This window comes from Apostichopus japonicus, chromosome 9, assembly GCF_037975245.1.
Source record: "Apostichopus japonicus isolate 1M-3 chromosome 9, ASM3797524v1, whole genome shotgun sequence".
Taxonomy (NCBI): Eukaryota; Metazoa; Echinodermata; class Holothuroidea; order Aspidochirotida; family Stichopodidae; genus Apostichopus; species Apostichopus japonicus.
Genome location: NC_092569.1, coordinates 13,503,033 through 13,526,891, shown reverse-complemented (window position 1 = coordinate 13,526,891; position 23,859 = coordinate 13,503,033). Strand labels below are relative to the sequence as shown.

Below are 23,859 nucleotides of genomic sequence, written 5' to 3'. Positions count from 1 at the left end.
CGTATTTTATTCTCTCCTCAAAGTAAGAACTGTCCCCTGCAGCTGTTATCATAAAGGGTAGCTTATAATGGATATTGGGGCTGTTTCCCTTTTGGCAACTACCCCCTCGCTATAGTTGTATAAGCAAGGGCGAGTGTAACATTTCGGCGTTAAGACAGATCAATATTAATGAGTAGTATAATGTTGTCGTGATGGTATTCGTATGCAGTATAATGTGTACACTAGGGTGCAGGAAGAATTCAAATTCAGATTAAGATATAGGGAGCGGAACTTTCTTGGAAGGACCTGAGGCGAATGAAGGAATTTATAAAGGAGTGGGAGTGAACATGGGTCACTGAGGGGTTTGGAGATCCTACCCCATAAAAAAGGTCAATTTGTGCTTCCTGAGGCACATGAATAACTTAAATAAGATCTATGCAGGTAGCCCTAAATGCAATATTTTGCTAATTAATATTTTGTGAGAGGCTGTGGGCATGGACCCCCCCCCCCCCCTATTGTCAGTCCGTGTTTATGATTAGTTTTGGTTTCTTGATTTCAGGCCTCACGCGGATCATGTCCACCTCACGTGATTATGATGAATTATTATGGGCTTGGCAAAGCTGGCGGGATGAAGTTGGACCCTCTGCAAAGGATGACTATATTCGCTACGTAGAACTGAAGAACGAAGCCGCCAAGGCCAACGGTAAAAGACGGAAGATCATATAACTAAATACCTTTCGGTCTTTTTTTTACTATATGGTATAATAATATGGGGAAATGGGGATACCCTTCCAGCCCTCGTTCACCTCTTACTATGAAGGTTTATCTTTTATTAGCATTAACCGTCAGCTTTATTATATAGACAACTTCAAATAGCGACAAATGAGGATCTCCCAATCCGTCATCAGACGTCAAGATGGAACTGCTCAATAAAGGGAGTATATATGGACGAGCACTTTAGCTTATTACTTATTAAAATTACTAACTCAAGTTCGTGCTCTACCCCCTCCCCCTCCCCCACCACCACCACCCACCACCTTGCAGAAGACCCTGTGTACCACCCATCAACCCAACCCCACACCATATTCCCCCCCCCCCCACCATGTGTACAAGAAATATCACAAGTTACAATACACAATATTTTGCTCATCTTTAAATTGGTTGTCCGCCTTTTTAAATAGTAGGTATACCCCAGGTCAGAATTCCTGCTTATAAGGACCTCCATATACTGTACTATTAAGGATTGATTTTGAATGATATCATGATTTTATTTGATAATATACTCCCTCTATAATGTAGTCAATTGGTTTGATAAGCCATGGCATTGGTTTCAACTAATTTCACATAATAATTTCATTAATAGTACCAAAAGACGTGTGTAGTTTTTTTCAATTGTTTTGTCACTGTGCATGTATGTGATTAATAGTATGTATGAATAACACTTCCACTTTTAGGCGGCTATAGCAGCGATTTGGAAAGATCATATAGAACTAAAATGTGTACCTTCATCAAAATGCTTTAAAAACAAATATATTTTAAAAAGAAATCAAACAGATAATCAATCATCTGATGCACTGCTCTATATAGCTAAACCCATATCGACTAAAAACGAGCTGCTGGATTACTCATTTTTTCTTTTCTTTCTTAGACTTTAACTAATCAAGAGTATAATTCTGTCTAAAGATCCCTTATAGGGATTAGTCTTAGTTAGGAAAACAATTTCGCCTTTTTCTTATAGCACGGTTATTTATTATGGGGTTGTGTTGCAAGAAATGTCTGTGTGTTTTTGCCGAGAAGGAAGGGGTGGGGTGGTAAGGAGGCAAATAGTTGAACTGAGAGGGTGCTGCACATCAAGACCTGGTAGTATACCACCGACTATATAGAGGCGGTGCAAGAGGTTTCAATTGGGGTAGGTAGGGGAATCAAACTTCAAATGCCAGTGGAACATGTGACTTTCATTGGAGGAAGTAACCACACAATCGCCTCGACAATGTCCCGCAAAAAATTGAACCTGTGTATTCTGTACAAATTTACTCCCCCCCCCCGCCCCTTCCACACACCGCACACCTTTCAGCCCCTCTCCTTGCTTCACGGCTCACCCTCTCCAGCGCCCATTATCCGCATACTCGAGTTTATGAACACTGTTGTACTTCATTCTCTTCTCTACACAGATCAACCGGATTCTGGCGCCTACTGGCGTTCTTGGTATGAAACCGCCGATTTTGAAGAGCAGATGGAACGACTGTACGATGAGTTAGGCCCTCTGTATTTACAGTTACATGCCTACGTCAGGAGAAAGTTATACGAACATTATGGTCCGGACAAGATCGACATTACAGGACCGATTCCAGCTCATATATTAGGTAATATTACTCATTCAAAATAAAACCAATTGGTGTTTTTTTTTATATTTCTCATGGCATATACATACGCGTCGCAAATAATAGTTTCGTGATGTATGGCAACATGGAACAAACTTAACAACTTTCAAAGCCGCGTTTAACCATTGTTTTGTAACTAAAATTAGCTACTGTATATATCCAAAAATGTCAGCGATTTTCAATAGAACTTGAGCTGTTTTTTTCACCAGGTAACATGTGGGCTCAGACTTGGGGTAACATCATTGACCTCTGCATTCCGTATCCAGATGTGCCGAGTATTGACATCACGGAAGCTTTACTAGAACAGGTAAAGGTATACAGGCAACTTAATGTGAACATAACAGTACAATTCCTATTCAATGGGTTAGAGGCAAATTAAAAACTGATTAAATACTTAGACACAGCAATTACAACTTATTAATGCGAAGTTAATCGTTTGAAATGGGGAAACACAGACTGGATATACCCTCCCATGTCACTGTTAAACTTAACAGCCGACAAAATCACTTTATTTATAATTATCTGAAGCTTATTCATTTAAGTGACTGGTCTACTCAGTATAACACCCATGTTATAATGTTAGTTCACTCGTGACACTCATTTGACATGACATCGTCATTATCATACGGTTACAGTCTCGATGTAAGGGGACTGGCCGTGGGGGGGGGGGGGGTTGCAATTTGCTTGGTTTTCATGCAAAGGCTCTATTGTGGATTAATTTTCTTAAAAAGTGTCATTTAGTCTGTTTCTCAAGTTGATGCAACATAAATCCCAAATTGAATGGCTTCAAATGATGTTTTTATGTTTCCATTTGCTTCCATTGCACTATAAATGTGTATCAAGAGAAGAACATATGGCGGTGAGTGTGAACATTGGTGCTTTGTTCTTCATAGGAGTTTAAAAGAACATGTCTATAGTTGAGTTACTAGAATTTATAAAAAAAAAACAAAGAAGAAGAAGAATGAATTAGTATAGATATTTGTATATTGTTGTAATACTACTTGCAGCTTATAGAAATATTCATCTCATTTAGGATTACACGGCACTGAGAATGTTTAAAGCGTCGGAAGAGTTTTTCACGTCACTCGGTCTGATCGAAATGCCTGAAGAGTTCTGGAACAAGTCGATGATTGAAAAACCTACGGACGGACGATCAGTGGTTTGTCACGCATCTGCTTGGGATTTCTCTAATGGCAAGGATTTCAGGTTAGTCAGAGAAATAAAACTTAAAGATCGCCTCTCTTAAGACTTAAAGATGCCCCCTCCCCAAATCAAGTTACCCTACCCCATTTTTGGCTCCACGTCCTGTCCGTTAGTACTGTGTCAAATTAACTTCCCCCTATAGTTAAAAAATACATAACAAGTACACTAGTCTCATGTCAAACGTATGTAGCATCTAGTAGTCAATTTCTCGATCGACGGAGAAATACTTTCCGACGTATTTCTCAAACGACTCTCCTCAAACGGATGGACACCAAGTAGTGCATTTCTCAGACGACAACGTCGATGATGACGATGACGACAACAATGACGATTACGATGGCGATGACGATGACGATGAAGACAGCAGTGACGATGGAAATGACGACAGCAGAGACAGTGAAATGACGACAGCAATGACAATGCAGATGACGATGATGACAATGACGATGACGACAGCAATGATGATGATGATGATGATGATGATGATGATGATGATGATGATGATGATGATGATGATGATGATGATGATGATGATGATGATGATGATGATGATGATGACGACGACGACGACGACGACGACGACGACGACGACGACGACAGCAATGATGTGACGATGACGATGACTATTGCCATGACAATGACGACGGTGAGGTAGTATGATGACATGAAGCTTTTTAAATAGCCAATTGATTTGATTTATTTTTATATTGCCCAAAACGACAAAAAGTGTAGGCCTACTGGGTATTGATAACGAATGCATTAGTTTGGACTCTTTTACCGTTGGCTTCAATAGGTAACGTTTTATCCATATATAGATTAAAACCAAAAATCCACGGTCACAATTATTCATGAATTTCGTGTAGAATTTCGTATTCATTTTATTATATTATCATTACTTATTATTCGTATAGAATTAAACAATGCACTGACGTCACCACGGATGACTTTAGTACGGTGCATCACGAAATGGGACACATTGAATACTTTTTACAATACAAGGACCAACCGATCGTGTATCGAGGAGGAGCTAACCCAGGATTTCATGAGGCAGTCGGTGACGTCCTCGCACTCTCTGTGACCACACCCAAACATCTCTATGCTGTAGGTCTTCTGCCGGAGTTACTGGATGACCCAAGTAAGGGTATATTTATCTTAGTAAGGAAAATCACCCATGCAGTTGGGACAATGCTTTTGATTAACTGTATGTCAGTGTTATGTTTCAAGCACTCCTACTTACAGCAACGGCAGTATGAATATCATGTTTCAATCAGGTAAAGGTTTGGCACCGTTCATACTGTGCTTTGATACATTTGAGAGGACAGTATAAAGGGTGCTACTAACACTGGAAAATTGACCCAAGCTGCTTTGATAATAACCCAGTTGAGCCAATTTTCTTTCTATATATTCTATACTCAATTATGCTTCAAAACACTACAAATGACAGCACCAGCAGTATGCATATCCTATTTCTGGCAGATACAAGTTAGGAACTGTTCATACTGTCAGTATTAGTGCTTCGATGCGTGATTTTAGAGGACAGTATGTAGTGATATAAGCATTGGAAAACTGTCCCAACTGGCTGGTGATAGTAATGATGTTCATGAATATTCATTAGGCTCATGAATAGAAAAGTGAACGAAATATAAAGTAAATTTAAACAAAAATTAGGGCGAAATGACACCCCATTTTCATTTTTTTTTGTTATAATTTTGCTAGAATCACTGTGGTTAAAATTCCAAATGTTGATCCCCTTCCCTTTCATGTGATTCTAGCAATATTGTTTACATGTTCTACTGTGTTCTTTGTAAAGAGGGCAATTATGAAGGTGAAACAGGTTCCCGGTTCCGCTTATGTTTTACACGGCTCCGTCTCCACTGTAAGGTTCTCCAAAGTGACAACACATCAGAGGTTGATGGAAAACGAAACAGTTGCGTGCTGCTACAACCTGAAGCTGTTCTTTTTTTAAAAGAAAAGTCGCCGAAGGAAAGAATCATGAAACGAAAACGAATCTACTTAACTGACCTAACCTCGACCCCAGTCCCCTTGCACCAAGACTGTGACAGTGTGATAATAATCACATGCGTATCATGAGTCCCATAGAAAGGGAACTTATACTACACAGAATCTGCGAATGTCAAGAAAAAGGATATCTTCAATAAAACGCTTTGTGCCCATAGAGTAATAATGGTAGCTCATAACAAAATAATCATTCCTTAATTAACAATAATATCTATCATCTCTGACAAACCTTTCTCCTCGCAGAAGTCGATTTGAACTACTTAATGATCACTGCTTTGGAGAAAATTGCTTTCCTTCCCTTCGGTTATCTGATGGACCAATGGAGGTGGAGCGTGTTCCGAGGAGACACCCCTCCCGAGGAATATAATACCAAGTGGTGGGAACTCAGGTAGGACCTCCAAAACACACATGTGATGAGCTTGTGGAATAATACGACCGACCACAAAATATGTTTGGATGATATATCGTAACCACGAGTAATCATAATATGCCCGTACCTCTGATGAGGTTGGAGAATCGGGAAGGTTGGTCAATAGCAACAAGGTCTTTCAAAACGGATATATAGCTTATAGACCAGCCTTCAGTTATGTCCATAATCGAAGCTTGACAACCATAAATGTTTTCCCACTTGGAAAATATCTCGTCTTTATTGCATGTGTTTCTTGGATACATAACACCAAGTAGTGGGAACTTAGGTAAACTATTTAAAGACAATACCAGATTTATGCAAACATGTTTGTTTTCTACATGCAAACATGTTTGTTTTCTACAAAAAAATAATTGTGGAATCATTTTGACCAAGTGCTCGCGGTCATTTATGAACTGCAGTACACCGAGGCGATGACGAGGGTTACAGGAAGAAGGTCAATTGTCTTAGTGTTTTAGTAAATAAATGTTCTAATTGGGGACAGTAAAACATGAGATAAATTAATTGAATAATATCTGATTACTCCTGATTTTCGATCTTTCTATCATATTTTGACTTCATTTTCCCCCCGTTTCTTCCAGACTGAAGTATCAAGGTCTCGTTCCACCTGTTGAGAGGACAGAGGATGATTTTGATCCAGCCGCCAAGTACCACATTCCAGCATCCACGCCCTACATCAGGTAATTGGTAAACCAAATCATTGTCGCTTTGGTAACTTGGCATGCACGAGCAAGATATACGTCAGCCCATGGGCGCAGATCAGTCTTGGAAAATGGTGGGCACGCATGTCTGTTCTCTGATATAATTCTAAGCGGAGCGCGACCATGGGTTCGCGCATAGCGTAACAAGAAATGTGTTGGCAAATAAACCTCCCAGATCGCCGGAAATAACACTTCCCAGACCCAATGATGCTCCCAAATCTCCTTAAGTTTTAGATCTCATGGCTTAGAAATTTAGTTTGGGGAATACATGGGCGTCTGCAGAAAAAAAAAATCAGGGGACAAATAATCCAAGTAGACTTTTGTATACGATGGGTCCGGGGTCCTCTCCCAGAAAACAATTATAGACCGCAAATGCGATTTCCGTCCTATATTTAATAACTGTGGATAAATATAATAAAATAAGAACTGCTGCATGTCATTTGCACAATGCTGGATCAAACTGCGCCAAAATTCAATACAGGGGAACTTGAAATGCATCGTTTGGTCAAGATAAATATGGTTGGACACTGTATATCATGTCCCCACCACTGAAACAGTTGGTGGGGACGCGTCCCGCTGTCCCCGTCAGGATTTGGGCCCATGCGTCAGACAACCATAAAAGTGGTATAGAAATACAACATTAACTGATAGCACAAAGACATGGTAGTATTAGAATATTCCAATACAAATAATATAAGCTTGATCTTTATGGTTTTGTTCGGATTTTTTTACACGTTGACAAGACATTCTGAATATGAAACAGCCAAAAATAATAAGATGAAATAAAATAAAACGTTCCCATCTTGTCATAAGGTTAATTCGTCAATGCGATATCCATTCTTCACCGGTGATTTGTGTGATTTGTGTTGATTTGTTGACTTGTTGTGTTGATTTGTGGTGTTGACGGTGATTTGTGTTGGCCTAAGTATATGTCTGTCTGTTTTGTTTATTTACTTGTTTGGTTTTGGTTTTGGAATTTTGCTTTGTTATGTTTGTTGTTGTTGATTTTTGCTTATGAAATAATAAAAGAACTGTTCAGATCTCTTATCTTGAAGTTATAGTCTCATTGACCAATGTGATAAATTATTTCTTAAAGGTAGAAAAGGGGATAACAAAACATTTCAAGTGAACAGATAATTTTTAATTTAATTCCATCCTACTTCCAACAGGTATTTTGTGAGCCGGATTTTACAATTCCAGTTTCACGAAGCACTTTGCAATGCATCGGGGCATACAGGTCCTCTTCACAAATGTGATATTTATGAATCGCTGGAAGCCGGTACCAAACTCGCGTACGTATATCCACTCACAAACTATTGAAAGTGTACGCGTGTGTATGTGCACTTGTTTTGTAGTCTGACTGTGGAATTCGAAGTCCCCAGAAGGAATTCTATTGGGGGTATTGTTAACGTTATATTACGTGGATTTTAACAATGGAAAAGCAAACCTTTGTGAGTGTGTTTAATATATGTGATATTTAAAGGGGTACAGAACGGGAACCAATGTTTTTCGGGACTCTTGCTGTTTAATTAATCTGTAGCCTAAGAAACATTTCTTCATAAAACTCAACCCTTAAGGTATCCATGCTCATAGCTCGGAACGTTATCAATATTTCTGCGTAAGATTCGAACAAACGTTCTACGTTTAATAAATTACCAACAATTTATCGAAATTTAGACTTTTATAAGTTACTATTCTGTTCGTTTTATTGCAACATTTAATATATTTATAATATATTGTACATTATAATATATTTCATAATATATCTGATTAGTAATTAATCCTGCTATTTTCATTTGAACATATTCTTACAAGGGAGAGTTCAGAGGGGATGCGAAGAGGAGGAGACGGGATGGTTTGAGAATTGTGTGTGTGTGAGTGTGTGTGGGGGTTGGGGGTTAAGGGTGGGGGCTTTTTAAGACGCGTAATTTTTCTAACACCTGTCGTATCTAGGCTAAATATATGGAATTTTAGGGGTGTGTGCGATAAGGTATATAGCTCATACCATGATCTGGTACAGCTATATAGCGATTCTAATTTTGTCACTTTTCATCAGTCACAGATTCTTCCTTCCACAGAAATATGCTTAAGTTAGGGACCAGTAAACCCTGGCCGGATGCCCTAGAAGCGATCGTAGGGTCACGTGATATGAGTGCTCTCCCACTCATCAATTACTTTAAGCCACTGATTGACTGGTTGGACGAGCAAAATCGAGCTAACGGTGATGTACTGGGATGGGCAGCTGCTGGTAAGACCCAGACCTGACGATAGGGAGGTTAGGGTGACACAGTCCCAGTGTCCGGGAAAAACTAGGCTTGCTGGGGTAATACGGGATACAGAATAATGTAGTGTATTTACATAATAAACGTTGACAAAGGTAAAGACTTCAAGGGACTACGGGTCTATCAGAATAACTGCAGTCATTGAGTACAATAATGTTGAAATATAGAAAATGAATTGTTAAGGGAAACTGTCTTTGAGAGTGGCGGTGGGATGTTGTGTGGTGGTTCCATATATATATATATATATATATATATATATATATATATATATATATATATATATATCTTTATATATATATATATATATATATATATATATATATATATATATGCCATGTACACACTTTAGTCATTTCATTATGATGTACGCCCTTTTACCCCAATTACCTTAAAACGTAGGTTCAAACACAGACGAAGATCAAGCCCTGGAGCTCCTCGATCAGTTTAACGAGGAAGCTCAGGTGGAGTACTCGGCGGCAAGCGAGGCCGCCTGGACTTACTACACAAATATCACGGAGTACAACCAACTAAAAAGTGTAAGTTTGTATCTTTTCTGTTTGTTTATTTGTGAACTTGTTGTTTTGTTGCTCTTTTGTTTGGGGGGGGGGGAAGCTCCAGGCCTCCGTGCAGTCTCTCCAAGAAAATATTTGAAAGCATGCTAAAAATTGATGTCATCAGCAGTATACTACTAACACCTTATACAGATAAAACACCTACAGCTCGCGTCCATTTATTTTCTGGCTTTGCTTACCCCCCCCCCTCCCCCCGCCGCCCCGCGCCATTTGAGTTTAGTTGGTCATTTCACACTATTGTGTTAGGTCTACCCTTTCACTGTTTTGTTAGGTGTGCGATTCCACTCTTTTGTTTGGTCTGTGATTCCTCTTTTATGTTAGGTCTGTGATTCCACTCCTGTGTTAGGTCTGTGATTCCACTGTTGTGTTAGGTCTGACATTCCTCTCTTGTGTTTGGTCTGTGATTCCACTCATGTGTTTGTCTGTGATTCCACTCTTATGTTAGGTCTGTCATTTCACTCATGTGTTTAGTCTGTGATTCAACTCTTGTGGTTAGTCTGTGATTCCACTCATGTGTTTAGTCTGTGATTCCATACTTTTTCTGTGTCTTTGAAGGTTGAAGCAGATCTCCACACCGCTGCCTTCGATAAAAGATGGCAAAGGACATTTGCACAGTTTGACCGAACTTCCTTTACTTATGATACGAACCGGCAGATAGAAAAATTACTTTACATCGGCGATGCCGCCCTTGAGGATCAGGAGAAACTGACAGAGGTGAGCTGACGACGACATTTACTCATATATTGTTTCAAATAAAGAATCTGATCGATGTTTAGTAATAAAACTTACTTCTAAAAATATCTGGCTTAACTAAAGTATCTGTAGAGAACTAAATAAGCCATAGGAAATATCAAGATAATTATTACAAGTAATATATAAATGAGTTCTTAACGATTTCAGGATTAGCAGAAAGGATTATATTCGCGTACGGCAATACGGTGGCCCCGACGGGACACACGAGATAATTTTAATGCGTTACCATAAATTATACGACTTCACATAACAATGATTGATTAATTACTTTAATGTAGCAAAGAAAATCTCGAAATTGACCAATTTTGTCAACACGTCACGTCAGTGTAACATTACGAACCAACAATTGAAGCTTATTTCATTCATATATTAATAAGATATTTACATATGTATAAAGTACCTTAAGTCGCGAACCTAAACATTTAAGATGTATGGTGCCGTTGTATTGTTGTTACTCTCTGTCCCTTTAGGACCACCGTACGGTTAATTTGTGAAGGGGATGATTAACCCCATCAACAAAAATCCATGCCATTCATATATATTGTAATAAGTTTACTATAAACAACAACGAACCAACAATAAAAGCATACAGACTTTTCAAGTGCACACAAATTCAACAATAGCTATGACTAAATTATAAACATGCATACTTGAATCAATGAACTTTTAGCTTATGCTTTATAGGATAACGCCCACTTTATGATTATTTAATAAGTATTTACTAAAAATTGCGTAAATCCAAATTATTCCGGCTCGATGAAGGAGACAATTAACGATTACAATGCGCCTATAAGTTAAGTCATATCACTTTATTGAAATTAAAGTATTAGTTTCTCCAAATGTCATGTTGGTATGATTATTAATAAAAATATTACAATGCATTGCCAACTTTTTGTAATTTTCCCTGTTATTAATTCTATGAATATGTAGATTACCAACGTTAAAGCATCTCTTGAGACCAGGTACTCCGTTGGTGAAGTTTGTAAGTCCGAAAATGATTGCTATCAGCTGGAACCAGGTATGTATTCGGTTCATTAAAACAATTAAAACATTTAACAAAATCTTAAACTTTTAACATAACTTGACTGTGTAATTCTTGAGGCATCTTTGGTATTTTATGGTTATCATATTTTGTATTCCTTATAGCATTTTTTGTTTGTTTGTTTCTTTGTGGAAAAAAATCGTTATTATAGGTCATACTTACTCGTCATTGAAAGAAGCAGGGCGTATCTCCGCGGGGGGGGGGGGGTGCGCAGTCTCGTACCCTATCTATCCAACCCAACCCCTCCTCCAAATATAAAGCCTTTCTTCCAAACGGCTTACATTAAATAACAGACGCTAAGAATAAGAAATTGTAGTACACATATGAAGTTAAATTATGAAAATTTTAACAACAATTTGCATTTAATCCTCCTACCCAAAGATTTTCTCACATGAGAGGACCCCCACCCCCCCCCCCCCCCACCACAAGAAAAGGAGTGATGGTATACGCCTGTTCATTGTTCATTACGAAAGCCAATCATGATATTTTTTACTATATCCATTCTTTTACAATAATGTCTCATAAAGTTACTCTATTAATTTAAAAGAAGAGCTGCCCATTATACTAATACATTCCAAGACCTATTCCAATAACAATAACCGCTTTCAAGATTCCCTCGGACACGATCTTAGTAGAATAATTTATCGTTAATAAGTGAACAGATGAGGTGTCCCTCATCACCAATCGTTTGCCCGATTATACAAGTTTAAACACCTAAGTGCCTTTCCTATACCACGATCCACTCGCGTGAGTGGTGTCCTAAGCCCGCTACAGTTAGAGGGCGCCTCACCTTTACGCTGTGTGTGTGGTTTCGTTTGCTTAAGAAACTTTAACAACTACAATTTTGGTCAAATTAAATCATGTTCCATATTTACCGGAAATTTTAGTAGATTGCGAGATATCTTGATTTTTTTTATTTTCTCATCTATAGGTTTAACTCGTATTATGCAATCATCACGTGACTATGACGAACTGTTGTGGGCGTGGGAAAGTTGGCGGGACGCTGTTGGTCCGTCTGCAAAGAATGACTATATAAAATATGTCGAATTAAAGAATGAAGCCGCTCTAGCTAATGGTGAGTGCATCTACGATGGACAGAGAGAGGGGAGAGGGGAGGGGGGGTAGGGAAAGGGGTGTGAGGTTAGTGGATATGTGGGAGGGTATCGTACCCATCTGAAAAATCAGAAACTATGTAACGTATAGCAACAATATGGTATGACCGCTCGAAAATATAGGCATCAAATAATAACAAAGTCTCTGTCCGTTTCGAAATAGACGAAAAGAAATTGATCTAAGTAAGAGCGCCAACTTGAAAATAAATATATGACAAATCATAACAAATCATGACAGATATGTTCATTTCGAAGTAAGCATATATTAGAAATTAATGTTATCGTTAGAAGTACAACTAGAGAGAATTGTACTAAAACTTATATACACAACACGTCTGTCTTTTCGAATTATGGTCATGGAGATAGTTCATCTGTATAAGAAGGACAACTGTTAACAAAAGCATCACAAATGCACGGCTACATTTGTACTCTCCGGACATAATTCAATCTCTAGTAGTGTAACTGACATCAAATGCGAGACAAATACACGAAGAGTCTGTCTATTTCGACTTTTAAAGAAGATAGATATTGCACTTGATTTCTATCAGAAGTATGCACTTGATTAGTATGCACTTGATCTCCATCAGAAGTGTGCACTTGATCTCTATCAGAAGTATGCACTTGATTTATACCAGAAGTATGCACTTGATCTCTATCAGAAGTGTGCACTTGATCTCTATCAGAAGTGTGCACATGATTTATACCAGAAGTGTGCACTTGATCTCTATCAGAAGTATGCACTTGATTTATACCAGAAGTGTGCACTTGATCTCTATCAGAAGTGTGCACTTGATCTCTATCAGAAGTGTGCACATGATTTATACCAGAAGTGTGCACTTGATTTCTAACAGAAGTATGCACTTTTCCGTTCAATCTTTCAACAGATCAGCCTGACTGCGGGGCATACTGGAGATCGTGGTACGAAGTGTCAGACTTGGAGGACCAAGTAGAAAGACTGTACAATGAATTGCGCCCTCTATACGTTCAACTGCACGCCTACGTCAGAAGAAAACTCTATGACGTATACGGAGATAAAATTGATCTCCGCGGACCAATTCCAGCACACCTTTTTGGTATTAGCACAAAGCTTCTCTTGTTGTTGGTATAGACATCAGGGACGAATCTAGAATGTTATAAAGGAGATGGGATGGCCATGGGAATTGCTGAAGCCAAATCCTATTGGTGTTGGTCCTCTTCCAGCAAATAAATTATGCTTCAGTGCGAGGAGTGGGGTCGTAGGGGTTGGGGGGGGGGTAGGGGTTGACCCTGAATGAGTGCCTGAGTGCTTCAACAGATAAATATTCTTTCATCATTGGTACACGTACGTCAGTCAGTCCAAAAGGTTGCTATAAATGGTACAATAGCTTGGTAACGATGTGTCCTTGCTCCCCCTCCCCCACCCCACCCGTACCGATCATCCCTATCCCTTTTTCCATTCTCCCTGTCCCCTGCCATAGCGGTATATATGTATGCATGTATGTATGTATTTTAGATCCTCCTTTAAGCAGGAAACTCGCGAAGAAGCCATCATTGGCTTATCAAAGCCGCAAGCTGACCGAAGTCAGTCTCTTAGATTCATATTTATATCAAGTATACATGAAGTATATGAAGCATATATAAAGTATACATAGCAAAAGACAGATGGAAATGTCATATTCATATATACCAATCTTCGTTCTTAGGAACTTGATGTTTTTGCTTTGTGTCCATGGTAGAGAAAAAAATCCATCTACATTTTCTTTCTCAATAGGTAACATGTGGGCTCAGTCTTGGGGTAACATTTTCGATCTGGTTGCACCATATCCTAACGCACCAAGCATCGACATAACCGATGCCCTAGTAGACCAGGTATAAACAGTTTGTTACCCATGACCGTTGTTGTTTGGCCCTCTTAGTCTTATAGCCTTAAAGCTTTGTTTGAATAAAAAAAGTCATTTGAATAATCTTTCAAAAGTAGTCTGCTTGCATGTTTCTTTGTTCAGTTTCTGTTAAAGAAACAGAACATTTCGCTCTTACAATCTGTAATGTAACAGTCAAAGGTATCCTGGCAACAAGTTTCACATATATTTTATGTAATTTGTGGTTATGTCTGTAAAATTACATTTAATATGTAATTTTTACAGACTGACCAAACATTACATATAATAATTTTCTTATAAATTTTGCAGAGATTTCTTGACAGTGTTATAGGTACCCATACTGACTCATTTAACTTTTTTAATTTAGAAAACAATCTCAAAAACACTGAATATTTTATCATCGATCTCCATTTAAAAACTTGTTGATTAAATAATTAAATATTAACTTTTGATTAGGGTTATTAGTCATTGATTATATGGGTAAGGGGTTTATGGGTATGGTTAATGGTTAGATCACATCCTGAGAAACATGTCAAATATGTTGCAAATTTTCTGATAGTTGAGAGTCACCTGTACGAAGACTTAATGATACCACGGATTACATTTATATTCTTATTTTTTCTTTCGTTCTAGGAGGTATGCAATATTAAAAGAAATAAGGTTATATGAAGAAAATAGCACATGCTTTATCATTGCATTAGCATCTAAGTTGTCCATATACACTACAATAGGAGCGATTTCATTTTGTAAAAAATTGCAACAATGAATCATTTATCGTGTATACTAATTTGTCACAAAATATATATACTTTTTAAAAGAAATTCAAATGTGGTCATGTTCCGTTAGCTATTTTAATTTTTCTTATAACTGTATCATTATTATTTTAATTCTTCTCAGTAAAAGGGCCTCGTTCATGAAACTTTATACTCTCTCTTTATCTGTGATACATTTAGGAATATACACCAGTCAAAATGTTTGAGACTTCAGAGGAGTTCTTTACGTCGTTGGGTTTGATTGGAATGCCGGACGAGTTTTGGGAAAAATCGATGCTCGAGAAACCGGATGATGGCCGTGATGTTGTGTGCCACGCGTCTGCTTGGGATTTCTACAACGGAATTGATTTCAGGTATTATAGAAAAAGAAGAAATAACCCCAACAATATGTGATGCCTTGGGTTTGACAGTGTGCCCGGAGTCTCGCTAATCCTTCGCCCTATCTAACATTGCTTCGCCCTCTACCCACCTCTCTCTCTCTCTCCCTCTGCCCCTCTCATCCTGGAAATGAAAATAAGACTTTAATGGCCTCAAATAGCATGTTTACAATGCACTAGAAAGTTGTCAAGAATAAATTCTTGACATTCTTATAAAACTCTTATGAAAGGAACTTTCTTTGGTTGAATTATTAGAATGTATAAAACAATGGATCGATTAACATCGCTTCAAATCAAAGCCTGCCATTAGCAGTTGACATCATCATCGTCACCGTCATCGTCATCGTCACCGTCACCGTCAACCCCACCGCCACCGCTACTACTACCTAAATATTACCTAAAGTCCCCCTGTAAGGGAATTCTACATCTCCGTAGTTAATTCAGAATAAAATAATGTAATAATGTTCACATTCAATTCTCCCCACCAATTCAAATACATCTTAAATATATACTTTGGCAAATAAAACACGTAGCAATGCATTTTACAAATCACAAGTCCACACATAAAACAATGCTGTCATTGTCTCCATTTAAATCGATTGTGTTTAAAATGTATTGTATTTTTACACGAGAAACAAATATTTCATTGTTGAATTTTTTTCCTTCTTTTTTGTCCTTAAGTTTGAATAACATCTATTGTTGTAAATAAATAAAACAATGGTGCCATTGTCTCCTTTTATAGAATTAAACAATGCACAGACATTACCACAGATGACTTTGGTACCGTCCATCACGAAATGGGACACATTGAATACTACTTACAGTACAAGGACCTTCCCGTAGTTTATCGAAGAGGAGCTAACCCAGGATTCCATGAGGCAGTCGGTGACGTCCTCGCACTCTCTGTGACCACACCCAAACATCTCTATGCTGTGGGACTCTTACCAGAATTACTGGATGATGACGGTAAAGTTGAACAAAAAACTTTAAGAGGGTGAGGGTGAAGGTACACAGTCTTGAGAGAAGGCAAGGCCCTTGAAAAAAAAAAACTTTAAGAGGGTGAGGCTGAAGGTACACAGTCTTGTAAGGGAGCAAGGCCCTTGAAAAAAAAACCTTTAAGAGGGTGAGGGTGGAGATACACAGTCTCTTGAGAGAAGGCAAGGCCCTTGAAAAAATCTTTAAGAGGGTGAGGCTGAAGGTACACAGTCTTATAAGAAGGCAAGGCCTTTCTAGTACAGAGCTTTTACACCTGCCCTGCAGTTAACCATGTGGGTCATTGGTAACCTGCCATGTGTGTTTGATGCAGCAACACCAATCTGGCTGGTCACTATTCAAACGGGCGCTCCGTGGGCACTATAGGGTACAGCACCTACGTGCCACCTGCGGGGGGGGGGTGGTTCATGTAGGTCTGCAGCTACAAACCGGTGCACGCAACTATATTTACAAGTTTACCTTGCAAGCTACTTTTGACTTCTAGTGTAGTGTGGCAATGGAGATTAAGTGCTATACCAAAAACACAGTGTAATGATCCGACCAGAACTTAACCTGCAATCCACATATTACAAGACCACGTGCCCTTTCCCTTTGACTTCAACGCTCTGCATATTGTAGAAGGAGTTGTGGCAACAAATCCCATACTTTAAATTAGGTATCCTTCTTTATTTCTAGGAGATGTCCTTCGAATAGCTAATGTTTGTTTCGTTACTGTTTGTACTGTTTGTGTACGTGTTTTGGGGAATGTTTGTGGAAATATACTTTGAAAGTAATTTAGAAACAAGGTAATCCCCGCCTTAGGGCAAACAGTAGGGTTTGAAAATTATGTTAGGAAGCATATAAAAGGACCACGGTATACAAAAAAACATCCTTTATTCTCCAATTATAAAGCAATATTGCAAAATATGTTTAAAAAAGAACGAATAAAGTCCAGTCAAGAAAGTACACAGTTTGTCACTTTCCTACTAGGTTTTAATTGGACTATGAAAGCTTTCACCATTTGGCTAATTTCACAGGGTTTTTATTTTCTCTCCCTCAGACAAGAAAACAAAAACAGCTACGATAATGAAATTTAACACATCATTGATTGTTATTTAAAATCTTAGTAATATCAATAATGCAGAGAAGAAAACTAAAATATCTGAAACTGAACATTTGGCAACATGCATGCAATTACATCTGCGAAATATGATATTACAACTGGGCTTTGATCTGATATCGCAAACCATGAAGATGGACAGGCGATAATCCATTGGAGCGTGTGGAGTGTACACCTCACCGACCCCCCTTTTTCAACGCCCCCTCCCCCCCCCCAAAAAAAAATAATGTAGTTTTTAGCACACTCATTGATGTAGGCATTATTTATAGCCTTAATGTTCCTGAGAATACACCATTCCACGTATGAAAGTTTGAGACTCGGCTTGTACTCCTCCGGGCCACACCCCTTCCCCTTTAAGTAATTCCGCTCTTGCATCTCTCCCTGATGGATGTCCGTTGGGTTTTCAGTCAGGGCTTGCGGGAGAGGTAGGGAGGAAATTGACACTTGATAAATTGATATTTGGTTAAAACTTTTCTGCTGTAATGACTGAATGAGTGTTCTCTCTCTTTCGGATAGAACATGAATGTTTAGCATTTGCACCCCAACCTCCATCACAACCCCCAACCCAACCCCATCCCGATCCCTACACCAACCCCCACCCTACCCAACCTCAACCCTATTCTGATATTTCTTAACAGTTATCGATACCATTGGGTATGGTAAATAAGACTTTACAAGTTTATAGGAATTACAAAAACTAAATAGTTTGACGTTTTTAATCCTTTTTGGTTACAGAAACCGACTTGAATTATCTCATGCTCACTGCTCTGGAGAAAATTGCTTTCCTTCCCTTCGGTTATCTGATGGACCAATGGAGGTGGAGCGTGTTCCGAGGAGACACCCCTCCCGAGGAATATAACACCAAGTGGTGGGAACTCAGGTAGGACCTTCTGAACACACATATGATGGAATAATATGATCGAATACAAAATACGTTTGGATGATATATCGTAACCACGAGTATTCATAATATGCCCGTACATCTGAGGAGGTTGGAGAATCGGGAAGGCTGGTCAGTAGCACTAACATCTTTCAACACGGATATATAGCTTATAGAACGGCCTACAGTTACGTCCATAATCGAAACGTGACAACCATTAAAGCTTTTCCCCAATTGAAAATATACCGTCTTTTATATGCATGTGCTTCAATTTGAAGTTATATTAACTGTAACGGAATTTGTCACATCATGTCACTCAATTTCGACTTATATGGAGCTCATTTTTATGGTTGTTCCCTTTTCTGTACAAATATAGGACTAAATACCAAGGTGTAAAACCCCCTGTAAAGAGGTCATCCACCGACTTTGATCCTGCTGCTAAATACCATATTCCGTCTGGAACCCCATACATCAGGTAAAGATTCATGAATATTTGATATCATTTAATATTTAATAATGAAACTGTAACTCGGTATTGAAGTTGGCCATTGATTAAAACATTCCATATGTCAAATGTATGATGATATTATGCGTAACATTAAATACGACTTTTAGAACAAATACTTCGAAAATATGTTATAATTGCAGTTATTATTTCTTTAAATCATAACAGGTCTTTAATGCAAATTCTTATCAGGAATTGATTTAAGGTCATATGAGCATTAGGTCCAAAGTTAATACAATCTGTCAACATGTTTTAAAGTTTCCGCCTGTCTGCGAGAACAATGCACTCAGGAATCCTCAATTTAATTTATTTTTTGACTTGTATATATGTATGTATGTATTTTAGATCCTCTTGCAAGCAGGAACTCGCGAAGAAGCCATCATTGGCTTATCAAAGCCGCAAGCTGACCGAAGTCAGTCTCTTACATTCATATTTAACGTCCATGATTATGAATTGCCAATTGTCAACAACTCTGTAAACTGGACGACATACATTAATCTGGGAGTGACTCGAACCGGAGACCTTATGATTCAAAGGCACCGGCATTAACCACTGAGCTAACACTCCACAATGGACACTCCACATGGACTTGTGGACCATGTTGAAATTGATATCTTAAGAGTCATGGGTGCTTCGTAAAAAACTCTCAATTGACATGGATATTATATAATGTAATAATAACTTATTCCTTACATATCTTTTGTTAGATATTTCGTGAGCAGTATTCTGCAGTACCAGTTCCACGAAGCCCTTTGTGACGCAGCTGGACATACAGGACCTCTGCACAAATGTGACATTTATCAGTCAACTGAAGCAGGAACAAAACTCGGGTATATGCGCCTACTTTTATAATACCCACAAATAATTAACTAAAATGATAATTATTATTACTTAATTACCATCGAATTAGGAACTATTAAACAGTTAAAGGGGCTGGAATGTGTGTCTGTTCTCTCCCTACCCCTATAACCTCACCCCACCCCACATTTTTAACTAGAGGTGCAAACCGCGGCGGGGGTGAAATACTCGACTGGATTTTTGAATTAGCAAAAATACCTCCATGTAGTCAAATGATCAATTTTGTTCACATATACAGCATAATCAGTCGAATTTCCGACTTCTGTAATTTCGATAAAAATGTCAAGTTGTTATGTCAACCGTTTCAACAATTCGACTACTTTAACAGTTTACGGATGTGTACCTTTCATTACCCCTAGTTGCATACCCTACCTTACCCCTAGCTTCCCTAGTACCATCCTACCACTCTCATCTTAAATTCTAAGAAAATGTTATGCTTTGTGATTATAATTAGCTGAACGTTTGTGATAAAAAAAATTGCAACTACGAGGAAATAAGTCGAAACCTCGATACGAAAAAGTTGTAATCTCAAGGATATATTAGAATATATTGGAACTAAATTATTCCAAGCTTTTAGATAAAAAGTCGCCATTTCGATAGAAGAAAATGTTTAAAGTGTCCAGTAAAAGTTGAAATTTCGACATAAGAGAGAGAAATGTTTGAAATGAAACATATACTGGAAATTTTGAGATAAACACTGTTAAAATTTCGATATCAAATGTTGATTTATCAGCCCTTTATATATCAATAGTTATTTTTTATATCGAAATTTTGAATTTGTATCTGAAAGATTATCAAGAACAACAGTGGTAAAATAATCGCTCAAGGCTACATATTGAGATTAAGTTGTCGAATTTTTTGGGATGTTGAAATTTTCTGTGTCCCATCAGGACCTCCTTTCCATCTTCAAAATTAAAATATTCCGGGGAAGATGCCCAGACAGGCCACCGGTTATCATGAACGAATGGTCTGCAAGTTTAGTTGTTTGAAGCAAAATTGAACCCAAAGTTGGTTGGATATGTACACAGTGTTAAGGTACAAAAAAATATTTGCCCGCCCCTTTTAGAATGTACTTATCTTATCTTGCGTATAGTTGTCTATATACCCGCGTACTCGTATACTCATGGATTTGTGCTCATGAGTGTTTTGTAAATCTAGTGCAAGATTAAAGTACTCCTATATGTAATTAGAACTTTGTACTCAGAGGCGTGAAATGTACTTTTGAGTGGAGGGGCTGAAGACTGATGGTCGGCCTTGGGCAGGGGTCTAAGAGGAGGGGGTGTCCTCCCCTCCCCCTCCCCTTTGGAATTTTTTGGAATTTCTAGGTGGCCTCAGATGCAATTTGGTGCAATATAGCACACTTTAACCCACCCACTCCATTTTGTATATAATTTTGCATTTTCACCTGGCCTTAGATGCAATTTGGTGCTCCAAATGAGATTTTTTTCTCATTTGGAAGTGAAAAAGGGGTTTTCTGACTTGCGAAGCGGGGGGGGGGGGGCGGAATGATACTTCCGCCCTATCATGTTTTTCACCGGGGCCTAGCGCCCCCCCCCATTCCCCCCCCCCCCCGGTTCCTACGCCCTTGTTAGTACTCGTACTCTACTGGACATGTACTTGTACTAATGTTGTGGTACTCGCCCTACAAGGCTGCTGCTAAGTACTTCAAAAAGCTTAAGTAACACTTCCCTCGTGCATCGTCAGAATAACATTAAAGTAAAACACTTTTAGGATCAATTGTTCCTCTTTTGCTGCACTCTCGTTGGTGTAATGGAATGAAATCTTTCAAATGTTGTTACCAAGATTAACAATATGGATTTGTCTATGACTTATTACTATTAGTATTATTTTTTATTTATCTTATAAGGGATATGTTGAAGTTGGGATCAAGTAGGCCTTGGCCCGAAGCGTTGGAGGCCATTACTGGTTCACGTGATATGAGTGCAGAGCCACTGATTGAGTTCTTTAAGCCACTTATCGATTGGTTGGAGGTTCAGAACGAAATGAATGGAGATGTTGTCGGATGGGAAGATGGTAATGTATAAACTGTCACTTATACCGATTAAAAACAGTTCGATTGATATTTTGGGAGCATCTTGATGCTTTAATGATTCTTCGTCTATTCACCTACTGCCCCGTTCCTCCTCTTACATCTATCCCCTACTCTCCTCCTCCTACTCTTCCTCATACTTAACCATCCTCTCTCCTTCTCTCCACCCTCTTCCCCTTTCTCCTCTCTCACCTCCCTCCCCTCTCTCCCCTCTTATCCCTTATCTTCCCTCTTCATCCTCTCCCTTCCTATTGCCCTCTTCTCTCTCTTCCTCCCCTCCCCTCTTCTCCCCTCTTCGTCTCAAAGGAAAATAAAGTAACTTGTGTACGATTTACTTCTGTTCATATATATATATATTTATATATATATATATATATATATATATATATATATATATATATATATATATATATATATATATATATATATATATATATATATATACATATGCCTACTTTATCTTCCTCTTCTCTCCTACAGACAATCCAGGTTCTGCAGTATCATATGGTGGTTCGTGGATTGTACTTCTGTTGTGTACACTACTCGCTCTATTCAACTGATAAAATACTATAATATATTGCAGTGCTAATTAAATACGAAATCGTCTATTTGTCCCTTTTTTGGTTTGTATAATTCATGAATTTGTGACACCGAATAAATTCTTTCTGTAAAATTATTATTATTAAAAAAAAGTACATCAAGTTTAAACTTTCATTTGTTGACTAATAGCACAATTATAGTTTGCGACAAAACTCTGATACCATTAATACTTTAGGATGGTGGATCTTATTACAAAGTAACATAGCAATTTTTAGCCTAATTGAACCATTTGTGATTTATATTGTTTTACTGCTTAGCTTTACCTTCTTAGTTTGACAATATTTTATGTAGATTTATACGTATTCTAAGATTTGTATCATAACTCAGCTTGCGGCTTTGATAAGCCAATGAGGCTTCTTCGCGAGTTCCTGCTTGCAGGAGGATCTAATATACATGCATACATATACATACATAACATAAATGTAAACGGAAGTATATCATAGGTCGTTTGAGGTCAGGAGGGGGTGAGAAGAGGTCAAGGACCATTTACATCATGTATCATGCGTTGATAAATGAAGATATGTTTGTGTAGAGAAATCATATGAAAGGTATGTCATTTGAGATAGGGGGAGGAGGGTATCTCAGGGGACGAAAATTCAAAGCGCTCTAGCACGTGTTTTAGACCTAAGCTTTTTACAACAAAAAATATTAAATGCTTACTAAAATCATTGCAAATAAAATAAGGAAAGTATATATCTAGATATTATAATCAAAGGGTTGTTCTTTTGTTTTCTCTCACGCGTTTGAATTCCGGGAATTTTATGGTATGACATACTTTGTATAACTACGTTTGTTGGTTGGTCAGAGAATTGAAAATAAACTGATTTAAAGATGATATTACTGAAAGTTTTTCATTTCTCCATGTTAATAGAGTTTTCGTTTTAAATAAATACGCAAAGGTTAATAAAAGAAGTAATCCATCTTTTGTTGCCTTAAATGATGACTAAAGGGAGGAGTTTAATCTTCTATCTATTTGTGAGGCAACGGTGTTGACGTTTGTTAAATCTCTGGAAATACCCCTTTTAGGTAGCAAACTCCATATAATTGCCCCCATTGACTTACGTACTAAGTCGTCCAAATAATGTGGTCTTTCTGGGTGTTATCAATATAGCTAAACCCTATACACATCATTGGATAGCTGACAAATTGGCCATTCACGGCACCATCAATTTTCCGTTTCATGACCATGTAGATTTTTCGTCATGAGAACCTAAAGTATTCGTCAATTTTAAACAAACCTTTTTTACTCAGTATATGTGGTATAAAATTGCCACAATTGACCCAAATTTTGCACCGGATGTACTTCCATTTGTGTACTCTGACATCCAAGCCATAACATTTTTTTTTTGATTACTTATCAACGAAAAACAATGTTCTCCTGATGCTTGTTGGCC

At 38.1% G+C, this 23,859-nt stretch overlaps 1 protein-coding gene across 1 annotated transcript in view; it reads left to right on the top strand.

Annotated features, from left to right (window-relative positions):
* The window catches only part of LOC139974160 (angiotensin-converting enzyme-like), a 30,146-nt gene extending 7,271 nt beyond the window's left edge, over positions 1 to 22,875 (top strand). The window contains exons 4-25 of the mRNA XM_071981102.1: positions 539 to 682; positions 2,151 to 2,342; positions 2,570 to 2,667; positions 3,394 to 3,566; positions 4,475 to 4,698; positions 5,826 to 5,970; positions 6,591 to 6,689; positions 7,880 to 8,002; positions 8,789 to 8,958; positions 9,392 to 9,528; positions 10,120 to 10,278; positions 11,248 to 11,335; positions 12,291 to 12,434; positions 13,356 to 13,544; positions 14,222 to 14,319; positions 15,284 to 15,456; positions 16,223 to 16,446; positions 18,308 to 18,452; positions 18,829 to 18,927; positions 19,665 to 19,787; positions 21,683 to 21,849; positions 22,346 to 22,875. Coding sequence (XP_071837203.1) covers positions 539 to 682; positions 2,151 to 2,342; positions 2,570 to 2,667; positions 3,394 to 3,566; positions 4,475 to 4,698; positions 5,826 to 5,970; positions 6,591 to 6,689; positions 7,880 to 8,002; positions 8,789 to 8,958; positions 9,392 to 9,528; positions 10,120 to 10,278; positions 11,248 to 11,335; positions 12,291 to 12,434; positions 13,356 to 13,544; positions 14,222 to 14,319; positions 15,284 to 15,456; positions 16,223 to 16,446; positions 18,308 to 18,452; positions 18,829 to 18,927; positions 19,665 to 19,787; positions 21,683 to 21,849; positions 22,346 to 22,425 — 3,194 coding nt within the window. The 3' untranslated portion in view covers positions 22,426 to 22,875. The remainder of the gene's footprint in view (positions 1 to 538; positions 683 to 2,150; positions 2,343 to 2,569; positions 2,668 to 3,393; positions 3,567 to 4,474; positions 4,699 to 5,825; positions 5,971 to 6,590; positions 6,690 to 7,879; positions 8,003 to 8,788; positions 8,959 to 9,391; positions 9,529 to 10,119; positions 10,279 to 11,247; positions 11,336 to 12,290; positions 12,435 to 13,355; positions 13,545 to 14,221; positions 14,320 to 15,283; positions 15,457 to 16,222; positions 16,447 to 18,307; positions 18,453 to 18,828; positions 18,928 to 19,664; positions 19,788 to 21,682; positions 21,850 to 22,345) is intronic.
* Positions 22,876 to 23,859: the final 984 nt, after the last annotated feature.